The 11050-nt window shown below is 34.4% G+C and overlaps 1 protein-coding gene across 8 annotated transcripts; it reads left to right on the forward strand.

Annotated features, from left to right (window-relative positions):
* The first annotated feature begins 1796 nt into the window (after positions 1 to 1796).
* On the forward strand, positions 1797 to 10195 carry LOC145099147 (disease resistance protein ADR2-like). Of its 8 annotated transcripts, none has more exons than XM_079036744.1 (9): positions 1797 to 2000; positions 2076 to 2810; positions 3884 to 4560; positions 4984 to 6112; positions 6202 to 6525; positions 6603 to 7493; positions 7580 to 8192; positions 9058 to 9128; positions 9755 to 10195. In XM_079036744.1, the coding sequence occupies exons 3-9, from the start codon at positions 3980 to 3982 to the stop codon at positions 9800 to 9802; spliced, it is 3657 nt and encodes a 1218-aa protein (XP_078892870.1). In that variant the 5' UTR covers positions 1797 to 2000; positions 2076 to 2810; positions 3884 to 3979; the 3' UTR covers positions 9803 to 10195. The 8 variants fall into 8 exon arrangements, with proteins under 8 accessions (XP_078892870.1, XP_078892864.1, XP_078892874.1 ...); XM_079036738.1 differs by having other exon boundaries at positions 2101 to 2810; XM_079036748.1 differs by having other exon boundaries at positions 1797 to 1977.
* The last annotated feature ends 855 nt before the right edge of the window (positions 10196 to 11050 follow it).

Consider the following 11050-nt stretch of genomic DNA (forward strand, 5'->3'; position numbering starts at 1 on the left):
TCATGTGTTTGGGAATTCCAATTGGATCCATTATCATCAAACAACATCTAGGTCGTAGAATACAATCCAATTTCATCATAAATTGCATTATCCCCAAATTAGATTTCTAGGGTTCATGAAGCTTTTACCCAAATCATCAAATCCATTAATAGAATGATTGGATTGAGATTGGAACCATTGAAACCACTCAAGGGAGGTAAGAAACCAAAACCCTAATCATTAAATCACATAAAAATTTCCATTGGGATTTAACCCACTCATCAAAATCGAATTCAAGGTGAAAAGGATGAGAAATTATACCTTGAGCCACTTGAATTCTTCACAACTTGCACCTAATGAACAAAAAAGGTTTGAGATCCTCCCGTAGGGTTTTTATTGAGCTTGAATAGCCATCTAACCCTTCCTTTCTTCTCTTTTCGTTCTTATTTGACTGATATGAAGAGTATGCCTTCTTAACTCCAGATTTGTCACATTTAGTCCTTTAACTTTCTTTGTTTTGGCTAAAACCCATCAAACTTTAGTATTTATGATTTTAACTTAATTTTTGACAAAATAAGTCCTTCCCCATCCATTATTTAAATTTTATGAGCCCTTTCATTAACCGAGTCAACTTATTTTGCCAACTTAACACTTTTGGTCCTTTACCTTTTAGAATGTTATTATTTTCACTTCTAGCTTTCCAAACTTCATACCAATAATGATATGATTAATCCTTGAAGATTTATTTATATAACTCATTTTTTTCATTTATTACTTTATTAATTATAGAACCTAGTCTTAAATTTTAGGATGTTACAGTTAACCTTATTGTTTACTGATTTTTCAAAAAAAAAAATCATCATTTTTCAATCTTAACAAACATAAGCGTCATTCATAAAATCATCATCCGTTTTCATCACTACTACCAAGTACCAACATCCAGTTTTCTGATAAAAAATAAAAAAAACATAAATAAATATTAAAGATTTAAAATTCACATTTGAATATTTAAACCTAATTTCACTAATAATATAAATAAATAACAAACAAAGAACTAGTTGATTAATTTTAGTGTTTCAGTTCAAACAAGTAAATTTAACTAATGTATTAAAGATTAAGGTAATACTTGTTTATTTTGCCAGCGGGAAAAAAACGTAGCTTTTGAGAGGAGTGAGCAAGTAGGAGAAAACGCCCAAGTTTTGTTATTTGTGGTATCGACTTGCAGTGAAGGGGGACAAGAGAACCCATTTTTTCCCCTTTTTCTATTGAAGTATGTCATATACGTTTTGAGTAACTGATTCTGTAATGACCTAATTGGCTAGTTGATTCACATAATGAGATATTTGTTTGGATTTTTAATTTAGCCAATAGTTGAGCATTTAATTGGATTTACACCTAGGTGCACATTAGATCAATGCTATAAAATCCAAATTTTTTGTAACTTCTAGAAAGATATTGAAGGGTAGCAAGCTACCACTACCAACTAACTACATCCGCCAACTAACTACATCCGCCAACGGTAGTGGGTTGTGGTGAATGGTAGGTGGGAATGGGGTTGGGCTGTTCATAGAGGAAAAAAAAAAGAAATGATAAAGGAAGGTCAAAAAAGTCTTTTTATAATTGAACTTAAATGAAAAGTTTATCTGATTTGGTAAAAAGGACTACCATAAGGTGGTGTATCGTTTTTTAAATTTGCCCTCAATGTGAAAATTTCACTAAACTTGAAGGACCATGTTTGTAATTTAGCCTTCCTTTCCAGAAAATAATAATAAAAGAAATTCAAAAGAAACAAAACCGTGTTTCTTTTTTGGGAAAGAACCCTGAAAGCCTCCGATCCCAACGCAAAAGAAAACCCAAACATTTTCGTTGTTTGTTTATAGTCTCTCGCCGTCTCCCTTCGTTCATCGTCGACTCACCGTTTACCTGCTTACTTACTGCTCAACTTTCTCGGCCTCGTCTCTGTTCATTTTTCCTCTGTTATCGCCGCTTCAGCTTTATGTAAACTCTGCTCATCCTTACAAGTTAGTTTTGCTTGTCTAAGAATTTTCACTTATCAATCACAGATCATATATAATCAATTGAATTTTCATAAACAGGTGATTAAAATTTTGTTTATTTCAGCTACTTTTGTTTAGTTTAAAGCTACAGGTCGGCACGTTCTTGCTTCATGTCCAGAGTGATGAACCAAACTTTGCTATCCAAATCTCGAAAATTCCTTCCTTAATCACTTTATATTTTGAGTTCATAAACGCAATTTTTACATTTGATTCTTTTTTGAATGATGTTATCTGCTCCTTAATTGTAAGCTAAACATTCAAAATCAACAAGCGTCAATATTCGATTGTCATAATTCTAGATTGCCTGCTTATGTTCCCTTTGTTCAAAACTTGCGGATCTGTTTGAAATAAGATGGACTAGGTTTATGTTTCAAGGTAAAAAACTGATAAGAAATTTCTTTGTAGATTTAAGACATGATATGAAATTTGTCGCTAAGCTGATGTCATTTGTCACTTAAATCATTGAAACTTCACATTTCTTGGTTATTTGGTGGTTAATTGGGTCAGCTGATAATGCTTCAGTTTTCACTTCCAAGGATGGCATCAAAGCTTCGGAATCCGCCATTCCATCTTTTGGCGATTCCGTTTGTAACGGTACGATTTCTTGATTCTTATCAACATGGTTGTCTAAACTAATTGTTTGAGGAGAATCCAGATAAGATTTGATAATCCCACATCCGGAATGGGATTAGCTGCTGACCTGGCAATCACTTCTTCTTATCTTAAAATGGAGATGGAATAGCTTGGAGGAAATGTAAATCCCAAAGTCTTGAGGTCAGAATCCCAGGATATACCTGTTTGTTGTAGGGTTCTGTTTTTGTCTCTGACCTTTTTGCCCTCAAACAACTAACCCTTCATGTAGTTCACCTCCTAGGATAGCTGAAACAGCCTCCATAACAGTCCTCTATGGAAAAAAGAAATGAAGTTCCAAAAATTGTATAAATGAAAACCTTATAGTTGATGCTAAACTTCACTGGAAAAGAAACATTATGAGGGAATTTTCACACCATAATGTAAATTGGTTACAAGAGAGAGGAAACTTACCTTGACTATCTCCATTGCCAATGGAGTCTCTGTTTGACACCTTTCTTGGCTGTATATCTTTTTCCTATTTTGGTCAAGTGGATTTGTTTCACCTACTAAATGAATCAACAAATTGATATAGTTAGACAGAAGGCTACATGATCTAACTTTTAGGCTGCATTTGTCAAGCTAGATATACTTTCAAGGGCATTCCAGTTATGAGGATCAGCAGGGCATTTATGTCTTTTTCATACACGAGAGATCGAGAGATCAAAAATTGCAATTTTGTCCCTATCTTGCATAACAAACGGGGCCTTAAAGCTTTAGCAAACAAAAAGATTTAGAGCACTAGAATCCTCACTCACTATTTTTGATAGTGAGTTCATAATCTTTAGCACACAAGTATTTACGACTTTGTATGTGTAGATTTTGGTTCCTGCAGTGAAGTGCTGAACACTCCTTGTTCAAGACTTTTAGCTGTGCATTTAGTTGTTTTTGGAATGATATTTGGTGTTGATTTGTTTTCTTATGTAAGTGAACTTCAGATGAATTTTATTTAGACAACAATAGGGATACTTATGTGGGTTTAACAAAACAAAATAGAGATGTTGTACAACAAATGAACAAATTGTTTACATATTTTCTTGCAACCCAACTTAGCCAAAAAAAAAAAAACTCAATTCAGTTAAGTGAGCAGCTACTTTTTAAATAACTCACATGGCAATGTAAATTTTATTTTACATCAATACTTTGCTATAAGCAGATGAGATTTAAGTTGCATATTGTAATCAATAATTTGCTATTATGCATTGGCATTTGTACAGGTCCTAACATTAAAGAACAAGTGAAGAAAGCCGGTGAAACCAACTCTTATAACTAATAACTGAGAAGGGTGAAGGCTCATCAACCCATAACTCATAATGGTTATTCTCTCTGAACTCCTCTCAGAAGGAACTTCTTCTTCTTCTTCATCAACTCGTGGTTATAGTTCATCAGCTCGTGTCCCTCCTTCATCAACTGATGGTTATAGATATGATGTATTTTTAAGTTTCAGAGGTGTTGACACTCGTCATAGTTTCACTGATCACCTTCATAAGGCTCTCATTGATGCCAATATCAATACCTTCTTGGATGATGAAGAGATTGAAACAGGGGAAGATCTGAAACCGGAACTGGAGACTGCAATTAAGGCATCTCGGGCTTCTATTATAGTGTTGTCTAAGAATTACGCTTCTTCAACATGGTGTCTCGATGAATTGGTGCTGATCCTTGAGCAGCGTATCACATCCAACCATATTGTCATCCCAATCTTTTATCATGTGGAGCCCACACATGTCAGGAAGCAACAAAGTAACTTTGGAGATGCAATGGCCAAGCATAAACAGACAATGGAGGCAGAGACAAATGCAGATAAAAGAAGTCAATTAGCTCAAAAGATGGACCGATGGATTAAGGCACTTGTAGATGTTGCTAATTTAAAAGGAAATGACATAAAAGGAAGGTAACCACTTTCTTACCCATATTTCCATCATCCTTTAATTTTGTTTGATTAACACATGAATGTTAGTACCACCTTCAAGTCATAGTGTCTTTTATGATAAATAACTTAACTGGCATGTTTTTTCAAACACAGCACAATGATAGTTATGATGGTCTTGTGTAAACACAGTGAAGTTAGGTTGCCCATTAGTGAAATCTGGTATTACATTGGCATCTTTTAACTTTTTATACATAAATATTTATGACCTTACACATTGCATTCTTGTATGGTTAGAACATAGAAGAGTAAACACAATATCGTTATAATATGAAGGACTTGATTAAAATTATTAGTTATGATATAGTTTTGATTTTGAATCTTTGGACAAATTAAATCTCCAAATCTGGTTTGTAGTTTTGTGGTTCTTATAAAATCTGCTTTCAGGCTAGAGACTGAGTTTATTGAAGAAATTGTGAAGGACATCCATCATAGATTACATGTACACCTAAGGTGCGTTGGACCACAACTTATTGGGATGGAATATGATATTAAGTTCATCACTTCATGGTTGAAAGATGGATCCTCACATACGACAGACATACTCACTATTTTGGGTATGGGTGGGATCGGGAAGACATCTTTAGCCAAACATGTATATGGGCTATATTCTCATGAATTCGACAAAAGCAGTTGTATTGAAGATATTAGTAGGGCTTGTGATGGAAAGTTTAATGGGTTGCTTGATTTACAAGAACAACTCTGCAATGACATTTCAAAAACAAGTTCAATTAAAGTTCATGATGCTTCGGTATACACCTCAAAGATAGAGAATATTGTAGCTCGTAAAAGGGTGTTTCTTGTTCTTGATGATATCAACACTCTTGATCAGTTGGATGCATTACTTGGGAGCAATGGTTTTCATCCCGGAAGCAAAATAATTATAACCACAAAGGAAAGACGTTTGATAGAGAGGTGTGCACTATTCAAAACAGACATTAAACCAAAGCATACAGAGCTCTTGCTTCAAGGCTTACATGAGACCGAATCATGGAAACTTTTGTGTCTCCATGCATTCAAATGCAAATATCCCAAGACAGGTTATGAAGGGGTGTTTTATAAGCTTGTGAAGTATTGTCAAGGACATCCATTGGCTCTTCAAGTATTGGGCAAATCTCTATATGATCGAGATGTAACTTATTGGGAAGGATACATAGAAGGGCTAAAGAAAGAAACAGATTCTCATGTGAATAATGTCTTGAGAATGAGCTTTAACTCTTTGCAATCCAAAAATGATAAGGACTTGTTTAAGTATATTGCTTGTTTTTTTGTTGGAATAGATAGAGATGTTGCTGAAACAATATTACATGCATGCAATATAAACATAAGATCTGGAATCCCGAATCTCCTCGACCGATTCCTTCTTTCTATTGGATGGAAAAACGAATTGAAGATGCATCAGTTGGTTCAAGAGATGGGAAGGTTCGAAGTACGTCAAGAATCACATGACAAGCCATGGAAGAGAAGTCTATTATGGTGTCATGAGGAGTCATTCAGAGTATTAAAACAAAAAAAGGTAAGAGGTCATATGTGGTTTTAAAAGTATGCATGTTAAAAATATTGTGTATGGTCTCAACTTTTTATTTACATTATGTTTCTTCTTAGGGTAAGGGAAATCTTGTTGGCTTTGCCCTTGACATGCGCATGCTTGAGAAAGAGATGTTGGGTGCATCATATAAGTTAAAAACAGATGCATTAAGTAAGATGGATAATTTGATGCTACTACAACTCAATTATGTTCACATGAATGGGTCTTATGAGAACTTTCCACCGGAACTAAGAGGTTTGTGTATGCATGGGTTTCATTTGAAGTATATACCTTCAGAACTACCTATGGAGAATCTTGTTGCTCTTGACATGTCATATAGCAATATTGAATCATTTATCGGTTGTTATAGTAATCCACAACGACTTGAGAAGAGGCAAAAGGTAACTTATCTTCATTTATTATTTTTCCATGTTTAGTTGAATTTCACTCCCATTCTAACTTCTTTCCGTTTTTATAGTTGGATGGATCATGCTTAAAAAACAAAAGGTTGCTTGGATCATTGAAGGTTCTTAATTTAAGTTTCTGTAAACAACTTTGTAGTCTTGGTGACTTTGACCAATTTCCAGCTCTGGAGAGGTTAATAGTCAGAAATTGCACTGGTTTGCTTGAGGTTAGTGAATCAATTGAGCAGTGTGTTGAACTTGCCCTCATCGATCTAAGCTACTGCAAGCAGCTTAAAAACCTTCCAAGAATCATAGGCATGCTAAAGAAGGTTAAAACAATGTTGCTAGATGGTTGTAATCTCGGTGAATCTCAAACTGAGGGTACAAATTTAGATATGCATTCACTGGAAATGTGCAATGCTAACAAAAACATTAGCATAAGCACAAGAACCTTTGTGGGTGCTATGCGAAGCCATTTGAAGTTTTTTTCAAGTTCTTTTTTGAGATCTCTAGTAAGGCTGTCGCTTGCAAATAATAATTTGTCCACTGAATCCTTTCCTATGGATTTCAGTAGTCTGTCCTTGTTAAAGGAATTATATTTAGATAACAATCCTATCCATTCCATGCCCAATTGTGTTAGAACCCTTCATAGGATTGAGATACTTAGTATGCAAAATTGTAACAAATTGAAGTCAGTCGAACATCCGCCACACACACTAAGACAGATGCGGCTCTGGTCCTATGATGAGTCTCTAGAAAAAGTTGTATTTGATCCCGAAATGTCCCCCCTCAAGTTATTTTCTTTTTTAAGAAGTTACACACTTGGGTCGTATGAAATTGAAGGCATTCAGAAAATCCAAGCAATGGTGAGTGTTGAGGAAAAGGTATTACGTAGCTTGGGCTGGATTAATTTACTCCATAACAAAAGGAACCAGGGAGATAATCCTAGGGAATCTCTAATGCAGGTTTTGTCTAGTTAACTGTCTTTCTTTATTTGACTACATAAAATACTATAATATAATCATTTAATTAAGATGTTTGTATTTGGCAGATGATGATTTATGAATTTGGAATATTCAGCACAATGTATGAGGGGGAGGAGATGCCGAGTTGGTTTATTCATAGAAGCGCAGGGCCATCGATATCATTTACAATCCCATCATCATCTCCAAATAACCTCCTTAAAGGAATCAACTTCTGCTTTCTGCTGACAAGTCTATTTGATCGTTTCTCCCCATATGATGATCATTTCCCCGTTAAACCAATGATGACAGTTAGTAATATAACAAAGAACCGCATGTGGATATACGAATGTAACACGGACAGATATAGTATATATGGAGAGTGTTGGGTGGTGTTAAATCATTGGATGTTTGGGATGAATGAGATGGAAGCTGGTGACCATATTACTGTTACTGTTACACCGCCAGAATATGAAGTTATAAAGGAGTGTGGGGTGAGTCTTATGTATGATGATGGAGAGAAGAAGGATGAAGATGCGTTGGGTTATTACAAGTCATGGAATCACATAATTGGTGGAGATCTCTCTCATTTTCAAACTACAACAGGACAATACATCCTGGACCACCGGCAGTTTTTTACAAATGTCATTGTATTGTTTCCCTATCATCGTAAATTCATTCCAGTCGGCCCCGACTTTCAAGGTAGGTGTGATTTTTGTTAAATATATTTTTATTGTCATGTCTTATGTATAATGACCTATCTCACCCATCACCCACTTTCTTTAAATAGATGGACAATGACCCATTTATTTTAACAGATGGTTCATAACTTAAATCTTTTAAACAACTGGATCATATATATATTATTGATATTTATTGACCTATAAGATAAGATTTTTTTTTATAAAATGTAAAAAATAAAAGTTGTAATTTTAATTTATAAAATGAATAGACCCAAACATTGATTCAGAAACAGGGACAGTTTTGGTCCCAGGGGTATTTTGGGAAAACTTTCCCAATTTAAAGTTTTGAGTTAGTTTAGGATTCCAATTAGTTTAGTATAAATAGGATATGGTTGTGTGACGTTTTTAATTAAGTTTTTTTTCAGTCTTTTCAGTAATAAAAACTTGAAGAACAAGTAATTTTCCCAGATTTCTTCCCCCCCTGTTTCGCTCATGCTCTGTTTCTTTTCTGCACACAGCTGAAGTTTCCATTCTGTCATAATCAAGTGAATTGATATGGTGTGGTGGCATCCATTTTACCCCACCCTGAGGAGTATTTAAACTTTTCATTTTCTAGAAGATTGTCAGCTAAGAAAATTCTAGTTGCAAAAACTATTTGAGAGGCCCTTCCTCTTGAAAGAATGGGAAAACCCTATTATATATATCATTCATTATCAGTTACTTGTTTCCGGTTGTGAATTTCCTGCTTATTCTCTTTACTCAATTGATCAAGGCTTTTTTGATATGTTGGATCACATATAAATACCTGGACCTAATACGACTACTTTTTCCAAATGGATTATTTATGAATAGTGATTAACACATAGCTTTTTATCTGTTTTCAGTCCAGAAGGAATATTATTGGTTCAGAGCTTTATCCCCAAGGAAGCCTGACATAAGTGGTCGTGCACATAAGGTATACGTTTTGACACCCAAACCTTTTCTCTCTTTGCGTGAACAAAAGGAATACACAACGGAATATTAGGAATTAAAGTTCTCAATTGGTTTAGGGTCTAACAAATAAGAGGAGTTATAACGTTTCATTGAATGCATTAAAGTGGAAATATTAAAATTTGGAATCATTGAATACTACAAATATCTGTTCATACCATGTCTAAACACTATGGGTCAAAATCTAGGATTGAATTCTCACCACTCCCTGTCACAGTGTAATATGCAATTGAGACCAATTCATAGATTAATAATCTTCAGTAGATGTTGTTCTTGGGTAAATTCTATGTTAATAACAAACTATCACACTTTGGAAAACGATATGAAATTGTGTAAGCATATTGCTTGATTTTAAGGAATCTTATTGATAGATTCATTCTTAGGATAGAACCAAGCAACATGTTGAGAATGCTTAAATTGCTTCAAGAATTTGGAAGAGATGTGTCACCAGGACTCATTAATTCTGTTGAATCAAGAAAATGTAACATAATATATACGCTTCCAAGTAACTATATGTTTTCATAGCATTTTGTATTGTATCCTGTATAATATATAACTTTTAAAGTATTCTTACTTTTCGTTTCTATGTAGGGTGAGGGGGGATCTTCAAGGTCTCATCCTTCACATGAAAAGGATTGAGACAGTGAGGCTACATGACTGACATGAATTGAAAATAGATGCAATGGGAAAATGGCCTGATGCTATTGCAAACTCAATCGTCTATGACCTACTTTTCCAGAAGAATTAAGATAATATATACCAGCCTCTACTACAAAATTGAACACATTTGGAATTGTATGTTATTTCCCCATGATTCTTTTAAGCATAGGTATCAAAATTAAACACTTCTTGAATTGTGTGCTATTTCTTGATCATAATTTGAGCTGAAATCTTGACCATTGCCTTATCAACAATGTATATCGTGTCTATGGACTCAAAAGCTCAAATCCTTGATAGGATTCTATAATTTATTTGGATACTATGTAAAATTCGCTTGCTTCACCTTAATATTTTAAGACTCCGATTCTGAAAGATGGGAATTCTTGTATCATTTGTTTTTTTAATTTTAGAAGCAACAGTTTTAATTAGGTCGCCCCTTTTTCTCCACATCACAAGACAGGATAGTAATAGTATCACATATTAATTTATATATCTTATCTTTACCGTCCTCTATATCTTTATTGTTACTCTTGTTGTTGTCAAAAGAATATCATATTCTCATTTATTTTCATTTTCCATCTCATCTTGATATTCTATCAAGTTATGAGTAGTGTTTTTGCAACAAAGTTAGACTCCAAAATATGGTCATTTGAGGCTGAAAATAGATCATCTACATCAAGTCATCACTTATCAGTGGTCTTTTTGACCACTCTCCTTTAGTGTTTTTTTCATGTCCCCAGTGTCCTTATTAACAACTTGAATATCACATAACCCCTAGCCTGATTTCACCTCTATATGAGCTAAAACAAACCGGTTCATCTCCTTACCAACATCTTGATTACCATTGAAGCCATTAGAGTTGGTCATAATTACCATTCACACTTGCATTAGTAACCTTGTTTTCGGTATCCACATTGGAGATACAAGGAGTAGAGGCTTTAATTACCTCATTTGCAACAACTATAGTATGCAACTCCACCATAAAAATAAATAAAAAAATAAATAAATCATGTTCCCAGTAATGTATTGAAACAAATGAACTCATATTCGTTTCTTCATGATACTCAACACTTCTATTGCTTCCTTTAACTAAGTAAGGTTCTTTTTATTAGTCTTCATGCACACTTTGCCTCCTAACCTCTATTTTTTCGATCTCTAACCACACAACCTGTCATCTACCACTGAATAATGCATCCCGAAACCTTTCTGATTAACAACTGCCACAGC

Source organism: Lactuca serriola, chromosome 1 (genome assembly GCF_051521515.1).
Source record: "Lactuca serriola cultivar US96UC23 chromosome 1, Lser_US96UC23_V15, whole genome shotgun sequence".
NCBI classification, from domain to species: Eukaryota; Viridiplantae; Streptophyta; class Magnoliopsida; order Asterales; family Asteraceae; genus Lactuca; species Lactuca serriola.

What these genes read in the sequence shown, in the direction of transcription:
- LOC145099147 (XM_079036744.1), top strand. Translation starts at nt 3,980, where the DNA reads ATGGTTATTCTCTCTGAACTCCTCTCAGAAGGAACTTCTTCTTCTTCT. An exon ending in GAGTATTAAAACAAAAAAAG is followed by an intron (nt 6,113 to 6,201) that starts GTAAGAGGTCAT and finishes GTTTCTTCTTAG; the next exon opens with GGTAAGGGAAATCTTGTTGG. An exon ending in AGTCGGCCCCGACTTTCAAG is followed by an intron (nt 8,193 to 9,057) that starts GTAGGTGTGATT and finishes ATCTGTTTTCAG; the next exon opens with TCCAGAAGGAATATTATTGG.